The 26,115-nt window shown below is 41.8% G+C and overlaps 1 protein-coding gene across 6 annotated transcripts in view; it reads left to right on the top strand.

The window, feature by feature from the left end:
* The window catches only part of LOC308392034 (Golgi apparatus protein 1-like), a 35,102-nt gene that overhangs the window by 6,540 nt on the left and 2,447 nt on the right, over positions 1-26,115 (top strand). For 5 of the 6 annotated variants that reach the window (XR_013970747.1, XM_080874880.1, XM_080874879.1 and 2 more), the window contains exons 2-24: positions 6,631-6,660; positions 7,038-7,124; positions 9,348-9,563; positions 11,835-12,038; positions 12,985-13,056; positions 13,294-13,480; positions 13,812-14,026; positions 14,215-14,336; positions 14,530-14,631; positions 15,194-15,347; positions 17,285-17,509; positions 17,943-18,005; positions 18,961-19,074; positions 19,240-19,328; positions 21,167-21,284; positions 22,071-22,163; positions 22,587-22,724; positions 23,199-23,322; positions 23,522-23,664; positions 24,317-24,418; positions 25,047-25,154; positions 25,497-25,617; positions 25,907-26,013. Coding sequence is in view for 5 of the 6 variants with exons in the window: in XM_080874880.1 (XP_080731006.1) it covers positions 6,631-6,660; positions 7,038-7,124; positions 9,348-9,563; positions 11,835-12,038; positions 12,985-13,056; positions 13,294-13,480; positions 13,812-14,026; positions 14,215-14,336; positions 14,530-14,631; positions 15,194-15,347; positions 17,285-17,509; positions 17,943-18,005; positions 18,961-19,074; positions 19,240-19,328; positions 21,167-21,284; positions 22,071-22,163; positions 22,587-22,724; positions 23,199-23,322; positions 23,522-23,664; positions 24,317-24,418; positions 25,047-25,154; positions 25,497-25,617; positions 25,907-26,013 (2,934 nt within the window). In the remaining variant the exon portion in view is untranslated. Of the gene's footprint in view, positions 1-6,525; positions 6,542-6,630; positions 6,661-7,037; positions 7,125-9,347; positions 9,564-11,834; positions 12,039-12,984; positions 13,057-13,293; positions 13,481-13,811; positions 14,027-14,214; positions 14,337-14,529; positions 14,632-15,193; positions 15,348-17,284; positions 17,510-17,942; positions 18,006-18,960; positions 19,075-19,239; positions 19,329-21,166; positions 21,285-22,070; positions 22,164-22,586; positions 22,725-23,198; positions 23,323-23,521; positions 23,665-24,316; positions 24,419-25,046; positions 25,155-25,496; positions 25,618-25,906; positions 26,014-26,115 lie in introns of those variants that run through there. The other variant, XM_080874882.1, reaches the window with a different exon arrangement.

Here is a 26,115-nt window from a genome sequence, read left to right as displayed (position 1 = left end):
TCTGGACCAGCTGATTGGTTCTTCACTTCTTCTGTTTTGGAGTGGGTGGGGGTTGTTTTTGTCAAATTAATGCTCAGAACTCAATCTGTGGGCTAAGACAGTTTATGGAGGTTTACTTGTGTAGAAAATGTTATTTTTAGGCCTAAATTTCCCCACTGTTGCTGTACAGGATGTTTGATTCACTGTAAAATATGAAGCTTGTTGGGCCTTACATGTTTACTACTGCAGTATTTTTGCAGTTTAACAGGGAAAAGGGAGAAAATCATTAAGTGATTGACCTAAGATTCAGAGATTAAAAAAGTAAGCATTAAGACATAAAATACTGCAGGCTTTGGGGCATTAACACAGTACTATCATGAAAAATCAGTGAGTGCTACCCGTCCCCCTTGGAATCAGAAGCAAAATGCAAAATTTTACCTTCACAGTATTTGGTGCTGTTTATTTGTTTCTATCATGTTTGAACACTCATAGCTTCATAAGGACAGGAGGTATCTACATGAGATTTTCAGGGCTGAAAAACAAATTTAATCTCTTTAAAATCCGCAAACAAATCAGTTTTGGTTCAGCATAGTTTGTGCTGTAAATATGACCCTCTTTGGTCAGCTGGGATATTGTGATAGACTTTGGGTTTCCCAGTCATTTCTTGCAGGGATATTTTTGTCCCGTTCTCACTCCGCTGAGCGGACAAAGCAAATGACAGGAGGGGAAGTCGGCCTCCCGAACCCTCAGTGAGTCTCAGTTCTGCTGTTTTCACGCTATGAGATGAACGCAGTCAGAACGAGCTTTTTTGGGGGCGGTGACAGCGGTGGAGAGGGGTTCTGATATCTTGCCTCTCTACGCCCACTCTGCATGCCCTGTAGCCTGCCCACATCATGTGTATAAGGCCCAGCTGGCACTCTGCAGGTGTGAGAGTGAGATTGAGAGCTGCTTTTAGACTCGGTGCATTTTTGTGTCTCCGTCCTGCCCACTGTCAGGGCTGCTGCTGGTGGTTGTGGTTTTGTGTACGTGGTGCAGAGGGAGTCCAGAGGGCGGAGGCCCCAGAGAGCGAAGGCTCTGCTCCGGCCTGTCCGCTGAGCCTCGTCTTGTTCCTCCGCCCAGCTCCATAATTACTAATTGGCACATTAAGGCTGCAGGAGCTGTGTTTACAACTGGAGTGCTGTGTTTGATGAGTTGGCAAAGATCAGAAGCTCCACAGAATCCAATCAGTGCATTTTTGAATTTATTAATTAAAAAACTAAAATTATTGTCAGGATTAGATGTTATTAGCAGTGATGCAAACACTGTACTACAGAGCTGTCCACTTTCCTATCCTCACACCAGAGAGCAGTTTTTGTTTCTTTCCATAAAATCAAATTTATAGAACTGTAACAATATTTCCCCCTTTAATAATCTTTGAACCATTCATCTTCCATACTGACATATCATTTAAACAACGGTAAAACACTTGTCTTTAACCCGGCTGTGGTGGCACAACACAAGTAAATAAAGCAAATAAAGCAGTGATACCTCAGCATCTCTGAAACTGAATTACCGCCTCTGTGCAGCTACTTTAATCTGATCTTTGATTATCCTAAACAAAGCGTGCAGGTATTTACTTTGTGTGAACACTACGTTATAAATACTGAGAAGGTACTCAACTGGCAGATAAAACAACGTCGTCAGCTTGACATCAAAGTTAGAGCCAGTGCTTCTCCATATTAAAGCTGGGGTCTGACTCGGGTATCTCCCAGGTGTATTTCTGGCATATTCTACTGAGAGGAGGCTCCAGGGTGGATCCAGGGCATGCTGGTTAGATTACATCTCTTGCCTGGTTTGGGAACACCTTGTCCTCCACCTAGAATAGCTGGAGATAAATAGCTGAGGTAGCTGTGGGTGTGTCTGCATGGACCTGGATATGCAGCCGAAGATGAAAATGTCGATTTAATATCAATAAGTAGAAAAATGCTGAATATTGGCCCCAATAATTGGCCTAACAGTACCACTAGCTTTATCTGATTTAGATATCCATTTACTTCCAGGGTTTTATAATGCAGCACAAATAAAAAGCAGACTAATGGAATAAAGTTCACCGATGTTCTTGGAGCTGGTCTGTAATTGGACCTGTCGGATAAATAAAGCAGCGATACCTCAGCATCTCTGAAACTGAATTACCGCCTCTGTGCAGCGACTTTAATGTGATCTTTGATTATCCCAAACAAAGCGGGCAGGTTTTACTTTGTGTGGATATTTTGTTCCTCAGCCAAGAAGGAGGAAAAAGGTTGCTAAGAAACATCATCCGGTGTTTCTGCGACGCTACTTTCAGGTTCAGCATTGACATTTGTCTAAAAATGATATTTCCTACTGTTGTGTTCACACCAACAGTGATAATATCTTTATGAACGCACGCGTGCATGTGTAGGCAGCGAGCACTCTGCTTGTTATCAGAAGCTTTGCGGTTTCCTACTGTTGTCTGCATTAGGATGTCATATTTAAGTAGACGTGATGAATGTTGGTGTTTATGAGGGAGCACGCCTCTGCCACATGCTTTATGACAAATATAATTGAGCGACGGGGCTGCGCAGTTTATTTAAAATCAAAATTTAAAGAAAAGGATGACTTTGTGCTCTTGTTTCGTCGTTTACTTTTGGATTTCCTTTACAGCTGTATGGTTTTGCTTAGCCCCGCCCCCCTCCCATCAGCTACGGTGGGTTTATTTCAGCTCAAGACGACATGACAGGAAGAGAGAACGATATGTGTTTAGTGTAAGCAGCTAATGTGGCCAACAATAACATCTGTTGGCTTCTCTTCTACTTTATGTGGTCACATGAATGACATTTTAATGCAACCAGATTCACAATAAAGCCATTCTCACTTTGTGTGTTTCTTATCCAACAACAGTGCTTAGCATGAAATAATGGCAGTCACCTCCTGTCAACACTAGAATGACTATTTGGATAAAAAGTTTGAAGTCACATGAGGCTAAAGTTTCCTGTTCTTTAAGCAGTGTTTATGAATACTTCTCCAGGCTTCTTAAAGGACATCCAAAGCTTCTTTTTTTTTTTTTTTTTTTTTTTTGGATGCTGGCTTTTGTTCTGTTCTCTGTCAAAATGATCCCACACAGTGCTTTAATATTGTTGAGGTCCAGGCTCTGGGAAGGCCAATCCATGACTGTTCCACTTTGCAATTTTATCCAGGTATACTCCATTGACAGTGTGTTTGGGATCATTGTGATGTTTAAAAATGTAGCTGTGACCAGTCGCAAGCGTTCCTGATGGTATTGCTTAGAGTCTGCATCGTGTTTTATAGATAGCTGTAAACCGGGGGTGGCCAACTCCAGGCCTCGAGGGTCGGTGTCCTGCAGGTTTTAGATGTGTCCTCGAAATAAATGCAAAAGAACCAAGTTTTGTGTAAATACTGTGGTGTTATTCTGGCTTTTGGAATATAATTTAGAAAACTAATTGTTCAACAGTTATGGCTGAAGCATGACAAAGGAAATTTTAATAGGTGCAATTTCCTGTTTTTTAAAGCTCCTCACTGTGTGATGAGGTGTCAGTGTGTGAAATTGGAGGTAGTGGTAACGCACACATCAGTCACACTCCTGGCCCAAATACTCTCCGACTGCTTGTTTGGTCTAGACAAAAACAAGAGTGCACATCCTCTGCAGATAGCCATTTTAAAAATGTGAGAGAAGAAGCTAAAGCTTTAAAGTGGTTGTTTGCACTGGTTAATCTTTAACTGGCCAATAAAAATCCACCACACACAGCTTACAGGATGCAGTTCCTTGTTTGCTCAGGCTGACTGTTTCGATCTGTTTGCTTTTCTTCTTGGTTGGCTCATGTCCACTGAAGGGTTTCGTTTGTAACACTTCCTCCTGCTGCGCTTTCTTCACGCACAGCCTGCTTTTGCTGATTCTTGTTTTCTCTCAGGAGTGTATGCAAATGTGTTGAGTTTTAGTTAAACATTAATTTTTTCTTGTTTCCAGTAAACAGACTACTTTCCTCCCCTCCCCTGTTGTCTATATTTTAAGCTAAATAACTGAGAAGGTGTCAGAAATGGCCATGTCCCCCCTCCGGATTCTCCTTTTCTCTCACATGATGTCATTTTTCTCCTATCTTTTTCTCTCACCCGTTTCCAATTATAGCTCAGCCTCACACCAGCTTCCCCAAGACAAAGGAGGAGAGCTGATTAAGTTTAATTTAGCTGCAGCTGTTAAATGGGAAGGCAGCTTTAGCAAATTGTTCACATTTGGCGAGCGGAGCCTTAAAGCTGGCAAACAAAAAGGCTGAACATCTCAAATATGTGAATGGGTGTGTCTGAGGAGTGAGAGGGTTTATTTACTCTGGTGTTAGATCACAGTTGTAATGCGTGTTCAGCGAGTCTGCAAACTCAGAGATGGATTCGTGGAACAATCGGGATTCAGGTCAGCTGCATGTGAACAGTTTGGCTTTTTGAAGCGATCAGATCCTGAGATAAAGCTGCGCAGATGTCCACATGACTCACATTTTGTTCTGCAACAGTGTGATGGGATACTTAGCTGTTCACTCCACCTTTGGACTGAGCGTGTGCAAATGAGGGTTTTTTTTCCTGTAGGCTAGAAATGGAGGGGGAAAAGTGGAAAAACAAAAGTCCAGCAGTGTTTGATGTGGCGTCAGGCTGTCCAACTCCCTCCAGGTTTCTCCACCCAGCTTTGTACTGCTGTATGTTGACACACTCAACTTTCCAACAAAGCACTGATGGTCAGGAAGTGGGAGAAATATTGAAGTCTTAAGGGCTCAAAAAAGAAGGCAGCTGGACTGCTTCAGGGTGACTTCACAAGACTGCCACGACCTGGATGACTGAGCAGCTCCAAAGACGAGAAATATTAAACTAAACTATTTTCTTTTCTTTCTAGTTTGGCAGCATTCATAACATATAGATAAATTAAACTCAGCTGCTTGTAAAGCTAATTTCTTGCGTGTGCTTTCACTATTATGATCTGACAACAAGAACTGTAAGCTCTTACATCGTTCTGTTGTGTCCAAAACAAAAATGGATATAGATTTAAAGAAAATCATGTACTCTCTGGGCAATATTTACTTTAATTTTGTATATATTCATTTTGTTTTCTTTTTTTCCTTTAAAAACTTTAGTGCTGTAAAAATGAGAACAGTAGCATTTTGAGACTTTGATCTTGGTAATACTTTATTTAAAGATGGAGCAGGTTTTGGGTTTAACATGAAACAAAGGCAGATATGAAATGTAAAAGTGAGATCAGAGATCAGATGTGACATATTTGGATGCAAACTGTAATGTGATATTTGGTTTTGTCATATATCACAGTCATTTCCTAAATGCTGACAATACAACGGCAGTTTAACTCGAACCCTTTATGTGAACCGCACATCTCGGCAGAGGGGATTTTTCGGCCTGTGTTCAGACTGCAGTACGTTGTGAATGGTTTGCGTTACTGTGATACGCCGAGTATCCCCGAAAAGCTCATTTTCACTTCCTTCTGAAAACCAATTTAATTTTGTCTCTACCAGAGAGGGTAACAGAGGTACAGTCGTTTAAAAAGGGTTTGTGAAATGAGCCCGCTGACGGGTTCAAAAAAAAAAAAAAAAAAAAGGGTTAAGCATAGTTTTAAAGATAAGACATTTTGCGAAAGTTTGACCTTATTTGACCTTGAAGAAGAGGTCAGACGTCCAAAGTAATGTGGTATTTAGGATCGCCACATATCATTCCCTGTATCCCCAATCTGATTTACCAAAAAAATACAAAGTAGAAAAGTGGCATGTGTGGGCTTCTTTAAAACATGTATTTTAAGGGCAAACACTGTGATAAATGGCTAACAGCATGGCTGACAAGGCAGTAACCAGCGCGGTTTCACAGTCATTTTCCTCCTCACGAGACGAGCATTAACCCTGCGCTGGCGATAATGCTCATCTCAGCCGTCCGAAATGAGCCTCCAGAAAGCAGCGGGTGATGTTTTGCCTCATCCATCTTTCCCCTCTCTGGGGACTGAACTCTGCGATGTGAGAGAGAGGGGGGGACATCGCTCTCACTTAGCTTTTTTTAATTGGTGTCAGTTTGTAGATGCTGCTTGTTTTTCTCGTCCTGCTGTTCTGCGTCAGTCTGGTTCCCATTTACAAACGGAGTCCTCCCAGTGCTCTTTAAAACTCAACGGTACTATCGTGTACCGTCTCCCCCTCCCCCTCTTCACACTGCACTGTTTTTGTGAAGAGCATTGTCACACCAGTGTGTAAAATACGTTGTAAAAAGAGCACACAAACACACTGGCAGTTTATTCCTAGCTGACTGTGGCTACCATGTGGTAAATGGTCAGAAAGTCTTTGGTCATCTGCAGAGCTGTTATTTCACAGACCCACACAGTGAGTTTTCCTCTGGTCGAGGGTGGGGGCAGGAAGTCGGGGGAGGGGTCACCTCGGGTCAAAGCAGAGCTGCAGGAAAATGCCTCGGTGACCGCACTGAAGCAAGAAGCTGAATGCCTGAACGCACCATCCCACAACACACAAGACTGCAGTGGATTATGGGATGTTATAGATTGCAAAATTTCAGTAATTAGGTGTCCTCTCTGTTTAGTCTCAAATATTCAGACCCAATAATTAAACTTTCTGAAGAAGCTAAACTTTTTTTTTTCTCTTCCTCTTTCAGGACTCTGAAATCGCTACAGATTGCAACCATGTAAGTGTGTGGGTTTTTTTTCTTCTCTCTCTACCCTCACACTCCACCTCCTAGCATGCACTATGATGTCTTATAATTTTATGACGCAATGATTTTCCACTAAAAGTATGCACAAGTTTTGTAATGATTCATATAAACAACCGATAGCCAACATCGGTACTACTGCTTTTTTTTTTTTTCCCCCCCGCTATCCAGAAGTTTGTCTCATTAATGAATGTCTGTCACATTAAATAACAGAAAGACTTTATAATATAAAATGATTGACATGTTAAAATGTTGTTTTTATTTTTTATTTGTCCTGTTTTTCTTTCTTGGGTTTTTTCTCCACTCTGTCCTTATTGGTGTAATTGTCATACCTCGTATCTTCTCTCCCCCAGCTGCTGTGGAACTATAAGCTGAACCTGACCACAGACCCAAAGTTTGAGTCTGTAGCGGTGGAGGTGTGCAAGACGACCATCTCTGAGGTCAGTCGCTAAAAACAAATCTCTGCAGCTCAACTTGATGGTCTTCATTCAAGCCTCCAAACGATTAAAAGAACATCAGATAAACTGGCAAATTTAGAAGTTTTAAGACTGCTGTGATTTTGGAGTAGACTTTAAAATCAGGAACTAGAGCTGTCAGCACAATGTTAAGAAACTGCAGCCAGTTTTTATGTCCAAAATGTCAAAGAGATGTCAGAGGAATCGGGGCCGGGGCTGGTCGGTACTTATGTGTAATACTACAAGGTGGTGGAGTTAGTCAGTGTAACCTTTATTGACCAGTTAAGTCATTAACCCTTTAAAACCGGTCGGAGCGGGCACGCTCTGTTTTGCGTTACTATTTTTAAATCCTTGTAGAACTGGAACCTCGTAAGCTAGCGCAATAATTTTTTTGCATATGAAACCGGAGGAGTTGTACTTACATCTTATGGCATCAGCTTGTCCTCGGTCACGGTTTCCTTCCACATATGGCTTTGCAAAAACTGCATAAAAAGCACTTGCAGCAACAAAAATATAATATTCCAGAAACACGCTTTGCCGATCCGATCAGCTGTTCATAACACTTCCTACGTTGGAATAGACGTCAGCGCGATCTATTGCATTTCCGCCATTACTTGCCAGAAACCGGAAGTGACGTCATTTTCGCGGAAAATGTAGTTGTTGTTTTTTTACCTTCGGGGCATTATAAGCCTATACTGGTGTTTTTAAAAGGTATGTTTGACTTTATGCTTTTCTGAATAGTTTCTGGGATGTTTAGAACTCATATTGCACTGCTGGAAATAGTTTATTTTGATGCATATGCTGTTTTTTTTTTTTTGCAAATTTGCATTATAATATTTATTTTCGTTTTTCCTGCAGTATATAAAAATTGGTGTATCTCAAAAATAAAACTATGAAGACCATCAAAGTAAATTTCCTGTTGTTGGAAACTATTTTGTGCAACTTTTTTGTATTTACAGTTTTGAGGGATAAACCTCTTAAATTTCTCTAACTAGAAATATATGGTAAAAAACCAAAAACGATTTTCAATTTTTTGTACTTTATTACCCTTTTTTTGCACTTTATGTAGTTTCTATGGACTTAATGCATACATATTCTTAAAATTTGGGCTATAACGGTTGTATTGATGTATTGCAACTTGAAATGCTCCCACAAATGGCTCCACAGCATGTAAAAATATAAAGATAAGTTCTGGCAGACTTGGTTCTATGGTAGGTCTTAAAGGGTTAAAGCCACTTTTCCAGATTAGTACCTACTCGGATCGGCAGGTTTTCACTTACAATTGAGTAACACGTAATGTGAGTGGTCGTCATGGCAACGCTGCCGAGCGTCCTATGACGTAATTAGTATGTGACACGAACGCTACAACATAGGTGGACGTTGACGATATCCCTGCTGCTCGGTCTGTGGCTTTCCGTCAGACTCGGGGAGCACGGTGTGTTGCCGGGTTTCAAAAATGGCAGTTTTGATTTTCGTGAACGAGGCGTCACTCGATGAGTTCAGCCAATCGGTGGACTCAAACGAAAGCAAATGTGTGAATCCATTTTTTTTTTTTTTTTTCTTCCTCCTTTCATCGTCTGCTCGTGTTCAATGCTTTCATTGCCATCGCAGTAGTTTTGTGTTTGTTGGTCTCTGTGCTTTGGGACAAAATCATAGATCATAAAATTTCAGCTGGTTCCTGATCTGGAAGTGATGGGCATGTTGGAAAATATGAGTGGTTAATTGGATTTTATTTATTTAGTTTTAATTAATGGCTGCAGAGGGACAAACACATTTTTCTGCCATTGAAAAGTTGTCACACAGCACTGAGGAAAAACTGCTTACAGATATTTCTTTTCAGTCCGGGTGGTTTTCCTATGGAAGGGCAAAATCTGTTCACGACCCTCACCAATGTAAACCTTTAGCATGAATTACAGTAAAAGGTCCAAATCTAGAAACGATTGGAGTGCAGTACCAGGTAGCACGAAGAAAAGCGCACAGATACAAATGGAGAACTTTTAAAAATGTATTTATTTTTTTCAATGAAAATCACAATTTCTAGATTTTTGTAGGAAAAAGGACATTGGTACATTCAAGTGTAAAAATAAAGCTGAGTTAATCAGAAGTGTTCAGACCTCGTTGTTCTGGACAGGTGACACGAGGTGCTTTTAAAGGCAGGTTTATGTTTCAGCTCTCACCGAAGTGTCGCCTTCGCTTTTCTCCATTCAGATTAAAGAATGTGCCGCGGAGGAGCTGGGGAAAGGTTACCTGGTTTCCTGCCTTGTAGATCACCGTGGCAACATCACCGACTACCAGTGCAACCAGTACATCACCAAGATGACCACCATTGTTTTCAGTGACTACCGGCTGATCTGCGGCTTCATGGGCAAGTGTCGCGATGACATCAACACGCTGAAATGTGGCAGCATCAGCACCGGAGAGAAGGTGAGGAGAAGGGATGTCGGACTTCAGAGAAAGAAGCTTGTTGTGTTTGACTAGTGCTGCTTGGTTATTGGTGGAGTAACATCTGTGTCGCTGACTCGTTGTTTTTGGCTCTTATTTACACTCATGTTGTTAGATGTATAAATAATGGGTTTGTATTCAGAACATTTGCTTGATTAGATAATTCTCTACTTTATTTTTCTTCTATTTTTTTTAGGAGATGGAGATGAGATTGTAGTCAGTAATGTTCTGCACATTGTTATATTGCCCATTAACTTGAGTCAATACCTACGAACCAATAATCTGCCATGTTTGTTGTTGTTTTTTTTGGGGGGGGGGAAATCATGCATTTCATTTGTATGAGCTGTTAAAAATGAATGTTATTAGTTTTTAATGTTTATTTCAACTTGTTTTTTCAGTTTGTACCCAACAGGTGCTTGCTTAGGATACTAATGTGAACCTATATCGTGACAATTATTGAAAACATTCAATACAATACAAAAAAGTTAAAATATTGACGCGAGCTCTAGTCACAGGTTCATATAAATCGAAGCCCTAACTGTTATAAATTTGGTTGAATTAGACAAGATCTTGCAGGAGAAACTATAGCTGGTTGTCAGGAATCTTATGTTGATGTGTCCAAAGAAACTGCAGCACCAAATGGACTGCTGCACACACCACAGTTGAAGTAGTTTGTGCTGAATGAGCGCTCCCAGATGCCTCAGGATGTGTTTCTGATGCTGGAGGGTGAATTTGTGGTGCACGACTTGATGAATGTTTCAAATGGAAATCTCACAGTTGTTGCAGGTTTACAGCAGAGGTTTAAAAATGGCGGCCTCTCTGGAGGTGTGTCGATGTGTCAGAGAAGATGACATGAGATCTAACTACGCCGTAGCTGTACATCGAAGATTGTTTATAGTGCTGCTCATATTCTTACTGACCTGCTGGATTTTGGTCGGAGAGCAGATAAAACTCAAAGTGGACTGAGCTCAAATGAGAGAAGAGGAGTTTGTAGCAGCTTGTCAGCGAGCAGAGCGAATCGATCTTCCACTGAACGTGTTTCCCTGCCGCAGAGCTCCATAAGCTCCTCAGACACACACTTATTATCACGTTGGCACGATTAGAGCTCAGAGAGGATGATTTATCTGTGGGCGGGAGTGCTTTTAGTTTCATTATCAGAAATTTGTCACAGTGGCTCTGAGTGGAAATCGGACAGACCATGTTGGCGCTTTAACTTCTCGCACACTGAAACGACACGAGGCAGGATTGTTTATGAACTGATTCTCAAAATGAGAAAATGTGTTATTAACTCAGCTTTAACTTGATGTTAAACTTTAAAATCAAGCTTCAGCTCTCTACTTTGTGAAATTAATCAGAAATTTGTCTTCCACCTGTTGTTAAAACTAGATGGTTGAGATGAAACGACTGTTTGCACTCTCCTAGATTCCTGAATATAAAAAGATAAAGCCCATCTGGACTCTTATCTAGTCCTTGATCTCACAGGCTTAAAAGACAAAGGAGGAAACAAAAACTGAGGAAAAGGAGCGCGCGCAGTAGCGAGTAAAGCCATTGTTTTATAGATGAGGTGTTTATGTGGATTTGGACGGGAAAGCAAACCCTGAGCCTCCTGAGCATTTAGCTGACAAAGAACAAACGTTTTCCAAGAGCAGAAGCACAAAAGGTCGCTGAAACTGTGTTTAATTTATTTATTTTCTGCAGCTGACCTCTGTATTTGGTGATATCTCACTATACGAAGCGGCCCGGCTTCTTGTAGATAGCTTGTTGATATCATTTCTTGGCTTATCTTTAGAACTGACAAAGGAGATGAGGTTGGTGTGTGTCATTGAGAACTGCATGACCCAATGTGCATGTTCTCTTTGACACATTACATAATAGATGGAATAAATAAAAATAAACTGGTGCTGTTCAATTCAGTTTACACCAACTCCAATCAACTTTGAATAAGTATAAAGGAGACGTTTCAAATGCACCAACTTGTTTTGACCACCCACCTTTCCCACTGACTGATATGAGCCTTTACCCACAATGCATTTCTTTAAGTTGCATTGTGAGTTTCTGTTCCTCACAGGCAGGAAACTGCTGCACTTGTAATAATTCATGATATTGGGGCACAAAGCTGGAAAAAGTGTAGATATCTGCTGGACTAATGAAGTAATAATGTTAAAATAGCTGCTGTCTGGAAACGAATCCTTGTCGTACCGGAGCTGAGCCACACCGGCAGTAGTAACTGTGGTACCTTTGCCCTCCTCACAGGACGTCCACTCTCAGGGCGAGGTGATCGCCTGTTTGGAAAAAGGTTTGGTTCGTGAAGTCGAGGACCAGGCGGGGGCGCACGTCATCAGGGAGGAATGTAAAAAGGCCATCATGAGAGTCGCCGAGCTCTCCTCCGACGACTTCCACCTGGACCGCTACCTCTACTTCTCCTGCAGAGACGACAGAGAACGCTTCTGTGAAAACGTAAGAATCCTTTATTCTAGAGCTCAGAGGATTCTTTTATTCAATTATTTTAAATTGATCAGTAATACTCTTAAATGTCACATTCTGGAAACACTTTCTAACGTTCTCTTCTCCCGATCTACCTTTTTTTTTTTTTTAAATATTCTATATCCTATTTAAAAAAAAAAAAAAAAAAACTGCAAAATTTGTATTATTTGTAAGCTGAAGTACCATCCAACTAGGGTCTTCTCAAATTAACGTCCCTTTGTTTCAAGATGAGCTAAAATGTGTTTCTCTGAATGTGCAGATTAGCCGAGACTATATGACGTTAGCACGAGAAGTTAACGATCAGAAAAATCCAGATGTTTTTATTTACTTTGAAAGTTAGAAGACAAACCTTTAAACTGTGAGGGAGAAATTACTTTGTGAACATTCAAATTAAAATGAACTAACAGTACCTGACAGTATCAACTACCCAACTACATTATTAAATATTATAATGGAAGACATTATTCATTTGTTACTCGCTCAAAAAAAAAGTTCTTCAGTGGATCCAAAGTGATAAACTATAAAGAAAGATTGCGGTTTTCCCACGTTGGTTTCTTTTCACTGACTCCTGAACTGAATTGAAAGTTCACGTTAAAGACGTCATAGTTATCTCTGACTGCAGGCTCGTTTGTGGTTCCTGGGAGATTTAAAATTAGAATGTGAGGTAGAGCCTTCAGCTTTCAGGCCCGTGTGCTCCGAACCCAGCTCCCAGTTTGGATTCAGCTGCTCTACTTTTTAAGATTAACCTTCAGTCTTTCTGTTTTTTGGTAAAGCCTATAGTTGGTTAGTTAGTTGCTGCCTTCTGTGTCACATGGGATAAAGAGAAGTTGTAGTTGTTACCTAACATTAGTAAAGCACCTTAAAATGACTGAATTTGAAAGTTGATGAACTTTTTCCTTTTCTTTTTTTTTTTTTCCAGACTCTGGCTGGGGAAGGAAGAGTTTACAAATGCCTCTTCAATCACAAGTTTGAGGATTCCATGTCTGAGAGGGTGAGTGCCATTTACGGTGTCCACATTTTATTTATAGAGATTTTTTTTCCTCTACAAAATACTTAAAATGAACCTTTTCCATCTCCTGGTGATGGGGAAAAAGTCTTATAGTGATGATGGTTACAGAACAATGAAGTGTACAAATTGTGATGGATACGGCCTTCCTGCAGATTAAAAATCAGACTCGTTGAGCATTCAGTTGTGTAATAAGTGTCTGTGTATGTTGTGTGTCATCAGTGCCGCGAGGCGCTGACCACCAGACAGAAACTGATTGCTCAGGACTACAAGGTCAGCTACTCGCTGGCCAAAGCCTGCAAGTCGGACCTGAGGAAGTACCACTGCAACGTGGACACCAGCATGCCCCGAGCGAGGGAAGCTCGCCTGTCCTACCTTCTGCTGTGTCTGGAGTCAGCCGTCCATCGAGGTGAGCAGACCTTTATCTGTCGCTCTTGGCTCCAGCAACTAATTAATGTCCCTTTTTGTTTGTGTGGCACTCAGAGGCCACTGAGAGCTCAATTACATGTCAGTCATTGCTCTGTTTCTCCACTACGAACCCGCTCCTGTTTATTTTGCTGAAGACTAGTCTGAGGCAGACAAAGTAAAACTGTCGAGTTTGTGTGAGGGTAGAAGGTTAGTTTCATTTAACCTCAGAAGTCAGTTTCCAGGTTGGTTCCTCGAGTTGTTTTTGTGAAATGTGTTTGAATATTTTGTGCTTAAACGAGATACCACAGCTACAGTGTGTGTGTGTTTTTCAGGTCGTGTGGTCAGCGGCGAGTGTCAGGGTGAGATGATGGATTACAGGCGGATGCTGATGGAGGATTTCTCTCTGAGTCCTGAGATCGTGCTGCACTGTCGCAGTGAGATTGAGAGTCACTGCTCCGGTCTGCACCGCAAAGGACGAACGCTGCACTGCCTAATGAGGGTCGGCCGAGGAGACATGGGCGCCATCGATCCCAGCTGTCAGAAGGCGGTGAGATGGCATTTATAATATTCACTGTATGGTTACAGAAACATTTACATAGATATCACTGTACAGATTTACCTGCATGAACACAACTGTTTGACCGTCCCACAGCCATATTCCTACATGTCCCAGAATGTCGTGTAATGTCTTGCGCTCACTTTTTGATTTTATTATGATATTTTTTCCGTCCACAGCTGCAAACGTTGATCCAGGAAGCCGACCCCGGGGCCGACTACCGCATCGATCGGGCGCTTAACGAGGCCTGTGAGTCCGTCATCCAGACCGCATGCAAACACATCCGCAGCGGCGACCCCATGTGAGTCCTCGTGGAGGGAGAGGGATCCAGCAAATAGAAATCCTAAAATTTGACACAGTAGAAAGTGCAATGATCCCACCTGCTGTATGATCATGTGGATAAAAACCTGAAGAAGAACCGACCGTTCAAGGTCTTATGGCTGCTGCGCCGTGTGGCTGAGATGTGAATGCGTTTGTGTTTCCTGATCCTGCAGGATCCTGTCGTGTCTCATGGAACATCTGTACACTGAGAAGATGGTGGAGGACTGCGAGCACAGACTGCTGGAGCTGCAGTACTTCATCGCCAGAGACTGGAAGTAAGTCCTGCCGACAGGCTGAAGAAAGTCTATTTTCGACATTAATGAGGTTCAGATGATCATCTTCAATTTAGTATATCAGTTTATTGGTATTTGGTAATTGATCATTTTAGTTGTATTGCTTTTTAACAAGGCTGCTGTAAAAGTATTCTTGGTTAGTTGATTGCCTCCATTTAATACTGCGACCATAGATGGTATAAAAACACTTGTTAGTAAAGTGCTGATTGGAAGCCTTGAGAGTTTTGCTGTTGCCATCTGCTTTGAAGTGAAAGTTGACAAGTGAGGATCTGAAGTGAACCTGAACTTAGGGAGGCATTTAGACGGGGTGGTTTTTCTCATAGATGTCTGTGGGACTGGAAGGATTTTTACAACCACAAGCACCGCCCCCCTGGTGTTTTTTTTTTTTTTTTTTTTTTTTTTAAAGTAGGTTTAAGACAGTTCTGCATTGGTTTTACGTTTCAGAGCCAGGATCTTCGTCTATCTTTTATTCTGTCTGTGCTTTAGTCCCAAAGAGACAGCTGCAGGTATTAATCTGCCTGTTACATCCTGTGTCGCTGCTTAGGTTGGATCCGATCCTGTACAAGAAATGTCAGTCCGATGCATCCCGACTCTGCCACACTCACGGCTGGAATGAGACCAGCGAGTTGATGCCACCTGGTGCCATTTTCTCATGCCTGTACCGCCACGCCTACCGCTCTCTGGAGCAGGGACGAAGGGTGAGTCTCTGCCGTTGATTTAATCTAATGATTAAATGTGAAGGTTACAGCACTTGGAGATCTCCAAGTGCTGTTTTAGATTTGTTAATAGAACAGTTTGTTTCAGGAGAGGTAACTGTAAAGCACAAAAACCTGGCTTATAGGGCATTCATGGAGCTCTATTTACATTAGGAAAGTAGACTAATTTTATAAAGAGACTGTGCACTGTGGCTCAGTGAAGTGTTGCCTTAATTGTGTGACTGCTTACAGTATTGCAATTAGTACAGTGTACATTTTGTTTTCAAATGACCACTGCAGTTTTTTGGACTAATTTGGACATTTTTATGCCAAATAAGCGATTTACAGGGGGAACGTTTTGTATACTCTCAGTGGCTTGAAAGGCCTCTGAATTCAAATTAGTTAAAAAAGTGCATTTTTCTACAGTTTAGGCTTTTTAAATAAAAGGTCATTTAAATGTTCCTTGCTTTAAGTTTTCTGTGTCTGCACAGTTGTTTCTGTTTTTGTTCTCAAGGTTGTGACTTATCTGTAGGCTCAGCCTAAAAGTGCAGATACAGAAGTTAAACCCTTGTTTAGTCTGATGAATTTCTGCCAAATGTGAAAAATACTGGAAATGTTTGCAGTTTGAAGGAGGTGAAGACAGCTGTGACGAATTCAGATGAAGTGACTTTAATCTTTATTTAATATAAACACACAAAGTTGCTTTAAGCCTGAACTGACAACAACTTGCATGTGTGAAGAGGTAAATGTAAGGTGCCAAATATATACAGGAAGTCTCTGACCACAGAATGCTCTCGTAGTTCCCCAGTGGGGAGTCTGAAGCGGAAAACCATGGTTCGATGGTGAGTACCTCTTACTGCTGCTGATCTCATGATGCTGCTCACAGAATCGCATCTTGGATGATTACTGGTGGTTTGTAGAGGAGAAGTGATTGTGTTGGATAATTCCCACCCACTCTCAGTGCATGTGGGAGCTGGCTTTTAATTGCTGAAGTGAGCTGCTGAACCCTGAAGTGAAGAATCAATATGACAATCCACTTACGGAAAACTTGGTGATGCTGATGATTCAGCTGCAGCAAAATTAAGCCTTTGATTTAAACAAGCAGTGTAGGAAACGCTGGCTGTGTTTAAGGTGATACTCCACCCAAAATGTGTTTTTTTCCAGTCCTGCTGAGGCTTGTAACAAGTTGTGTGAAATTAGTTAAACACCCTATGATGTTACAGAGAGAACCTTGCTAATCTAATTATCCTCTGTGTAGCATCTGGCAGTGGTGGGGAGGAAGAATTCCCTTTTGACAGGAAGAAACGTCCATGAAAACCAGGAAGTTGTAAAACGCTGCAGTACCTGGAATGTCCACTTGAGGCTTGAGTGTAGAGTCGGTCCCCATAGACTAAACATGTTGTAAACATGTTTACAGCCTGCTGCAAAAAATGTTTTGGCCTATATGGGAAGTTTCACACACCTTGAGCAGGTGTCTGTGCTCCAGCGGTCATTAATATCAATGCATTTTAGTAACCTGGGAATGTGCAGCTGCATTACAAGTACAGACTGGAGAAATACAGTGTGACAAAATCATTAATAGCTTTTTAAAGAGCTCAAAAATCGCAAAGACCTGTATACAGTGCAACGCTGATAATGAAGACTTGATTAGTAGAAAGGCAATGCTGCTCTCCGCCATTGTCGTCTTTGTTAATGAGAAATAAATGGCGAAAAACAAGTGCCACAAAAGTATTAACGTTTAATGTCAATATCACACTCACATTTTATCTGTTAATACTGAATTAAACGTACAAATCTAAAGGCTTTTGAGGATTAAATGTGAAGGACAGACACACTGAAAATCTTGGGTGGAGTATCATTTTACAGTGTCCGTGATTAACAGCAGCCGATACTTTGGTGGGTAATTTGATGACGATGTCGTCATCGTCGTCCTCCTGCAGCTCTCCCGGGACTGCAAGGTGGAGGTGCAGAGGATTCTCCACCAGAGGGCCCTGGATGTGAAGCTGGACCCTGAGCTGCAGAGGCGCTGCATGACTGACCTGGGAAAGTGGTGCAGCGAGAAAACGGACGCCGGGCAGGAGCTGGAGTGCCTGCAGGACCACCTGGACGACCTGGTTGCTGACTGCAAGGAGGTGGTGGGAAACCTGACCGAGCTGGAGTCAGAGGTTAGCTTGTCTCCGCACACTGCAGTTTCTTTAAAGCGTGCAACGTGCAAAACATTAGGCACAAACATGAGACAACTGATGTTTCCAAGGTTCCTTTGAGGCATTAAAGGTATTAAAATCAAAGGAAGTAAGGGCTTGAAATGAGTTTTGCATAAATTTTCTGTATGTAGTTAAAGATGATTAAGGATGATTAAAAAAAAGACTTGGCCCTTTTTTATAGGTGTTTACAAACCAGTTTCCAGTTGTCTGAAAAGTTGTATTATTTGCACTGAATTACTGGCAGGCAGCAGGTGGGGCATCAACCTGATAATTAACTTCTCAGTATAGTACGCAGACATTTGGACTGAAATAGTGAGTTTGAGTCCCACTCTGATAAAAGCAGGTAAACCTGAACTGGCTGAAGTCATTTTGAGTTTGTGATTTCCGTCTGCAGGATATTCAGATTGAGGCGCTGCTGATGAGAGCTTGTGATCCCATCATTCAGGCCCACTGCCATGTAAGTATGAACTGATGAGCACATCTTCCTTCAAACTTCAATTCTTTGGACATTTTCTGTGTTTTGGTTGAATATACTAAGTTTGGTTGAGACTCTACAACAGCCTCCAAGCAAACTGATGTTCCTGTGACTGAAGCTGCGACGCGTAACGTTTTTCCTTAGCAGGTCAGAGACGCCATATACTCAACAATGGAATTGAAGCATGATGCACAAAAAGCTGAAGGCCTGCCAAGGAGGATATTTTGCAGTCTAGTTAAATTAAAAAAAATTCATCTGTAACAGCAAAATCAAATTTTCTCTTGTGGACAGTCCCCGTGCTCTTATTTTGAAAATTCTCTGCAAACCAGCAGTCCTTTCACAGCTCATGTTTTCCTTCCAGTAGGTTCATCTTTTCACAGTTGTGAGACAGTCATTTCCAAAGCTGCCCTCTTATTTATTGCCACAGTGTTGTCTGGTTTATTAATATATATGTGCTTCTCCTTTTGTGCCCCCCTGAAGTTACAACTTCTGAGGGGTTATTTGTTTGTTTTTAGGATGTTGGGGGCTGGACTGAAATGGTCCCTGACCTGGGTTTTCCCATGTGTGGTCTAAGTTCTTGACCACAAAACAAAATTTCAAAGTTTCTGTGTTTGGTCAAAGCTGGCGCCACACGAAGAGCTCGCTGTACTTTGCTAAAATGCTCATGAACAAGTTCTCGTCACACTGAGAGGTTATTTTTGATCAGATGAATAAGACGTTGATTTTTATTTTTTAACTCACTTGAACCATCTTGCATCTATGCAGTGTGCAGGAAATTATTAAGGCACTTTAGAGGAGAAGCACATTTTTCACAGCTCTTTCAAAGCATCTTCTGCTAAATACAGCATGTTGATTACTTTTGTCAGTTTCAACATATTTCAGAGGAAGTCGTCGATGAGTTCAGTCTTCCTTCTCCTTTTCTCTGTGCGCCTGGCAGGAGGTGGCTGATAACCAGATCGACTCTGGTGATCTGATGGAGTGTTTGGTTCAGAACAAACACCAGAAGGAGATGAATGAGAAGTGTGCCGTGGGAGTGACACACTTCCAGCTGGTGAGCAGACTGATGGAAATGTGTTGGTGCAGGAGTAGAAGAAGAATGAGCTCCTAATGTTTTGTTATGCAAAATCTTATCAGTTTAGAAAGGCTGTAATATTCCTGCAGCTTCTTGAAATCATTAATAACCAACTGCTCTGACTGCCCTTCCGCCTGTCCACAGATTCAGGTTAAAGATTTCCGTTTTTCCTACAAGTTCAAGACAGCCTGCAAGGAAGACGTCCTCAAACTGTGTCCCAACATCAAGAAGAAGTAAGGCAAATACAGACTTGAGCAAAATCAGCCATAGAAGATATCACAAATACAAAAAGCACCAGTATGTCCAACAGTTGATTGGATATGTGACCATACAATCTGAATCTACTGTCTGATTGGGTTGTTTTTCTAAACATACCCTCAGTTTTTAGGTGTTTGTGTTAGTGGTGTCCAGTCAGATACAGTCCTGTTAGACCTGCAGAGGTTTCCAGCTCTCTGTGTTTCAGAGTGTGACCGATGGCTGAATTATACTGTGAGCTGCCAGCAGCCTTTTTCCATCCAGCAGTCCAAACACTGAGGACAGTTTCACATGTAGGATATTTTTTAAAGGAAATTATCTGGATTCACAAGCCTTAGAACTCCGCACTGCTCTGTGATCACTTCTAAGTTGTTGTTTCTGGGTTTGAGAATGTAAATGTTGTAGAAACCTAAGATTGTAACACTGCAGTTGGTGGAAATGTATATTTATGCATTGATGTTGACCACTCAAAGCTCCTTGAACTGCATGCTACATTCACACAGATCTTTATTCTATGCATTGGAGAAATTTATCTGCATTGCATAATTAGCTATGGTGATACTCGTGTCCATTGGATGTCTGTGAAAATCATAACTCCCAAGTTATGATGATGGAAAAAGAGCTTTTCAGGTTTGCAAGCATGAACCTGTGGATGGATCTTTACTGGTTTCCTGTAGTTTAAGTCTGCAGATCACTGAGGGTCTCTCAAGCAGTCCGCTGCTTACTGGGCCTTCTCACCTCTGTCACCTGGCAGGCATGCTGCAGGCCAGCAGGGGTCTGCAGTTAATATTGAAAGATGGGTTTTAGACAGGCTAATCTGAACCTAGTGCTGGATTTGCAGACCACTTCAGGGTCTGTTGCATAGTTTTTCTTTCTACATACAATACAGGTTGAAAAGTGGGCTTCAACAGGAAGTTCACCGAGGGGGAAAATTACAGCACTAGATTGCAGCGAACTGAATTCTGTCATCTTACTCCTCCTGACTGAAGTATGTAGTCTAGCTACGGTGGCTGCTGTAGGACAAATAGCTTTGGCTGCCATCCATCTGTAGTGAGTGTCGGCTGCCAGTTTGCTGTTTACATCAACTGGTGTCTATTCACTCTGGAGGAGGCTGTAGAACGAGTGTGTGTAAGATCGGTCGATGAGTAAGAGAAGCTCTCTTCTGACCGATAACAGCGACACTGAGGTGAACTGTTGAGCTTACTCCTCTGTGGGTAAGCTCAGCCGGTGTTAGTGAAGTTGTGGAGTGGATCTAACATTGTTGGATGTGGACACTTGTAATTAGACATGAATGTTTTTTATTTTGCTTTTTTTTTTTTTAAAATAAACTCAGAAAATGACTGACTGCACCTTTTAAAGATGAAAGAAGCACTAAGAGAAGTACAGGCAGCAGCTTCAGTGGAAAACTAATTATTTAAACCTCTGTTTCACTTTGAAGCTGCTGAAGCCCACTTTGGTTGTTCTAAATATGTTGACACTGCCCCCTGGTGACAGTGCATAGCTACAACATGTAGCTGTAGCTTGGTGTGTAAGCTTTGGGTCAGATGAATTCACACCCATGCTGGCCACTAAACTCCACTCTGTCCATCTCCAGCTGTGGTTTTCCCCAAAAATGTATTTGGTGTAATTTGCTTAATTGAGCTTCACTGTTACTCAGCAGTTTATCCTAAGACAGATCTTTCTACTTCATTTTTTTCTTTAATTAAAACTTTGAATTGGACACTTTCTGCTTTTCCTGCTTTACTTTTTTCTCATCTGCTGATCATACTGAATCTGACTGGTCGGGTGAACCTCTGTGACTTCCTGTCGTTGTCAGGGTGGATGTCGTGATCTGCCTCAGCACCACGGTGAGAAACGACACCCTGCAGGACGCCAAGGAGCAGCGAGTGTCTGTCAAGTGTCGTAAACAGCTGCGGGTGGAGGAGGTGGAGATGGTATGTTCTCTGACTCTCTGTCACAGTCGGGCAGTGTAACGTCCTCAGGTTTGCTGTTGGTTAGCGAGAAACCGCCCAGAAACGTATGAAACAGCCCAACATGCTGTTAAAAGAAAATGATTTTAGAACCTTTATTTTTAGGCTAAGTATGTTTGGTTTTCTGTGAGTTTATAAAAGAGATTTAACCCGTGTTTGTAAAAACAGTTAAAATATATTTCTTTATCAGGACGCATGTGCAGATGGTTCTAGTTCACAGCAACAGCAGCTGCAGTTTTATAACATCTTTTTGTGCAGTTCACAGCACATCACACATGACTGACAAACCCAATAAGACACAAGAAAATGAACAAAACGGTTATCTCTCTCTCTCTCTCTCTCTCTCTCTCTCTCTCTCTCTCTCTCTCTCTCTCTCTCGATATAGATATAGATATAGATATATAGATAGACAGATATATAGATAGAAAACATGCAGCACAAAGACTTAAGAAGTCAAAATCTTAAGATGGAATAACACTTGGATACCCTGATGTCAGTAGGTGCGTATTGAAATGTAAATAGAGTAAACTGAGATGAGCGGATCTAGTTTATGTTCCTTTCACTTTTCCAAACCTGGAGTAAAAAGTAGCAGCAAACGGCATCGTCTAAGGTTCCTTCTGGGAGCATCTGGTGTTTTTTCTCTTTTCAGGTGTGCTTTGTTGAAGCGAGCAGAGATCCTTCGTGTCTTTAAAGTTTTTATTTTGTGTCTGTTTCCTTTAAATTCTCCAAATCTACCTCAAACGTCTGCAGTCAGAGGACATCCGTCTGGAACCGGAGCTGTACAACTCCTGCAAGACCGACATCAACAGGCTGTGTCAGAACGTGGCCTTTGGGAATGCACAGGTCAACACACACACACACACACACACACACACACACACACACACACTAGTTAATGAGTATGAAGGATCCTCCTGAGTTGAACCCAGAACGTTATTTTTGCCGTTCGCATCTCTTCTGATATAATTAAAAACAACCTGTAAACACTCTGTGGACCATGTTAGAACCAAACTTTAGCCGCCACCGCCACAGTGCAGACAAAAGTGTTTCCTTAACACTGAACGAATGAAGTGTTAAGAAAGAGCCGGCAGCTTTAAAACCTAAAACAATTTTACTGCCAGTAGATTTTACCTGTAACTTTTGTTGATAAATCCGTAAAATACAAAGTACGAATGTAAGGAGTTGAAGAAAATTTTTAAACAGTCTGAACTGTACAAAAAAGAATTTATTTATTCATTTATGTCTTTATTGGCTTCATCTCTGCAGGTTATCGAGTGTCTGAAGGAGAACAAGCGTAAGCTGAGTTCGCAATGCCACCAGAAGGTCTTCAAGCTGCAGGAGGTGGAGATGGTTGATTCTGAACTTGACTATCAGCTGATGAGAGTCTGCAAGAACATGATCAGAGTAAGCAAGAGAAGAAAAACAAGATCAGTTTCCTTCACTCTGAATTGTGGACATGAATCTTAGGATCAGGATTATTTCTTAGCGAGTAATTCAGACCATGTAGCAGTGTGTTAATGGCTAACCTTATGTTGTGGATGGATCATCTCAGACATTCTCTTGGCTGAAGTCTTTTCATCATCACAATCTTGTTTCTGGGTTATGATGGTGTTTGTCTCTGCCCATCGGGAACGCTTATCCTCCATCTTCTCTGTGCTGTTTTGTAATTTGACGAAAAATAAAACAGTTTTTCATCAAATGACCAGAAACATCACAGACTCGTTATATGATCCTCTGGTGTCGGTGGCCCCACGGAGGATTTCTTTTGGTTAAATATGGGCCTGGGGGGGTGGGCGTTTCTTTAATTGTGGGTCCACGAGGGTTTGATGTTTGTTATTGTGATTGAGCCGAATGTAACGGGCTGTTTGATGTGTTCAGCGCTTCTGTACAGAGTCAGAGGGGAAGAACGTTCTTCAGTGTTTGAAGCAGAACAAGAACAGCGAGATGATGGATCCCAAATGCAAGCAGATGATAACCAAGCGACAGATCACCCAGAACACAGGTACACACACACACACACACACACACACACACACACACACACACACACACACACACACACACACACGAAATGGAAATGAAATGGAAAGATTAATTAGAATAAAGCAGCTCAAGTCTAAATAAGCCGAGGTGAGAGAACAGATGAAGTGTTGCTTGTTAGCATGAGATCAGATTTTCATCTGTTATGCGTTTGTTTCCAGACTACAGGCTGAACCCGGTGCTGAGGAAGGCCTGCAAAGCCGACATCCCGAAGTTCTGTGACTCCATCCTAAAAAAGGCCAAGGATGAAACCGAGCTGGAGGGTCAGGTCATCTCCTGCCTCAAACTTAAATACGCTGACCAGGTGAGAGCCACGGCTGACTTTACCAAACCACAGTGTTAGATTAGTTTCACACCTCACATCCAGGTTTTACTGGCTCTAGGGACGCTGCTTCACTGAGCAAAAACATTCAAACTGATTTTATTTCAACAAATATGGACCTGTAATTTATTTGTTTCATCTGTTAGGTGTTGATCATACACTTACAGCTAAGAATAGTTGGGTCGGGGGTTATTCTGCTCATTTCCAGATCTGTACTTTTATTCTTTGTCTCCAGTGAAGTAGCTTTAGTGCAGCTCCTCAGTTCATCCTCTGACTGAGACTAGCTGTTTAAGTCCCTCCCCCTTAAATCAGCTTTCTTCTTATTGGTTGCCCATTGTAAACAGAAGGTTTGAACAACCTCTATACCTGTGACATTATTTCTGATATGTCCTCATTGTCTGGGATCATTAGGATCCCAGAGAAGACAAAAGACTCTGAGCTTTTGGCTGCTGAATAATTATTTGAAACTTCAGAAATGTTTAATTTGAGCAACCCCGGATCTGCAAGAGAGTGTTGCTCTCTATCCACACAACTTTTAATCAATCACAATAAGATGAGAAGCGTTGGTGAGTCCGCCTGTAGATGGTGAAGGAGTTATTTGTGGAATAAAAGTTTATTTTTGTGTGTGTGGCAGCGTTTGTCTCCTGACTGCGAGGATCAGATCCGGGTCATCCTGCAGGAGTCGGCGTTGGACTACAGACTGGACCCTCAGCTGCAGATCCAGTGTGCAGAAGAGGTTTGCTGCTCTCCACTTTCACTGTGACACACAGTTTATTCTTCCCATCACTCCATCCTAACTCAGGTGTTCATTTTGTGCCCGAGCACATGCGTCATAATTATTCTTATTGGGTAAATATTAAGGAATAAAAACGGCTGACATTCACTGTGATGTAGTCATGTCTCCAGCAGGAGGTGCCAGCTGCTTGGTAATAAATTACTGCACAGATATCAGCTGTACTTTTACGTTCTACTTGCTTCTGGGTTCTTTTGGATCATTTAGAGGGGGCAAACATGGATATGACCTTCCTGTGCACCTTTACATTTGAAGGCATGCATGCAAAAAGCAGCTAAATATGTTCATGAAAACAACACAAGTGCTAAAATTAAACAAAGAGTAAAAATATGAATCTCTTTCATGCACACGTGTTGCTCCTACGCTTCGTTCTGTCAGAAGATGTCGAACAAAAGATGACTGGATCGTGACTGAGGCAACAGATTTAAGAGAGAAATATCATCAGAGTTTAAAAATATGGATTATTGAAGCGCTGCTGAGAAGCCAGAATGTGACTCACAGTGAGCAGGCAGGAGCTCAGAGGGGCTCTGACAGCATTAATGGCTTTTTATTGATTATTGTGTGTTTGCAGATCTCCAGTCTGTGTACAGAGGAGGCAGCAGCTCAGGAGCAGACAGGACAGGTGGAGGAATGTCTGAAAATCAACCTGCTGAAGCTCAAGAAGGAAGGATGTAAGAAGGTAAAACGAGCTCACCGCTGCCTTCACTGACCACTCAGACAAACAGACCATCATTTGGATTTCAGTTTCAGCTGTAGACGCAAAGTAACAGTTTCTTTTATTATTTCATTTTCATTTACAAACTCTTATTCTTATGATAGAAATCAAGCATACCTCTTTGAGTTACAGTGATGTAACTGTGGCTATTTTCTGGCATCAATGTTTAAATGAATCTTTTATAAAGAAAAGGAGGAATCGCACTACAGAATCAACTCTCATGATCCTTTCTTTCTAGAAGCTTTTCTAACAACACATTTATGCTCCTCCTCTCCCGCTCCCTCCTCTCCCACGCTGACCCCGCAGGAGGTGTTGAACATGCTGAAGGAGAGTAAGGCGGACATCTATGTCGACCCCGTCCTTCACACGGCCTGCGCTCTGGACATCAAACACCACTGTGCTGCCATCCCACCCGGCAAAGGACGCCGTGAGTCAAACTCACTCAGAAGTCATGTGACTCAGACACGAAAAACAAACATCCCACTTTTTATTTCAACGACTGGCTGCTATTCAGCGGCCGTCAGAACAAAAGAAGGGCAAACTTTGCATTGCAGGAGTCAGCAAAATTAATGTTATTTATTTTTAATCAGGTAGAGAAAAGGTAGCAGAAACAAACTGCTTCTTCTGCATAATACACAGAAACTACAATCCATCCATCCAAATTCTGTTTGTCTTTCAGTTTATTTATATCTAATGGAAGTTTTGTGTCCCATCAGAAATGTCGTGCCTGATGGAAGCGCTGCAGGACAAACGTATCCGTCTGCAGCCCGAGTGCAAGAAGAGACTTCAGGATCGCATCGATATGTGGAGCTACGCTGCCAAGGTACACGCACCGAGCAGGGAAACACCTGTGACACACGTGCGCACATTTGAGGAGGGTGGAGGTCTGCAGGTGCTATCAATCAAGTTCAGCATAACAAGGACC

The sequence above is a fragment of the Rhamphochromis sp. 'chilingali' genome (genome assembly GCF_963969265.1).
Source record: "Rhamphochromis sp. 'chilingali' genome assembly, chromosome: 2".
Classification (NCBI taxonomy): domain Eukaryota; kingdom Metazoa; phylum Chordata; class Actinopteri; order Cichliformes; family Cichlidae; genus Rhamphochromis; species Rhamphochromis sp. 'chilingali'.
This window is presented reverse-complemented; position numbering and strand designations above follow the sequence as displayed.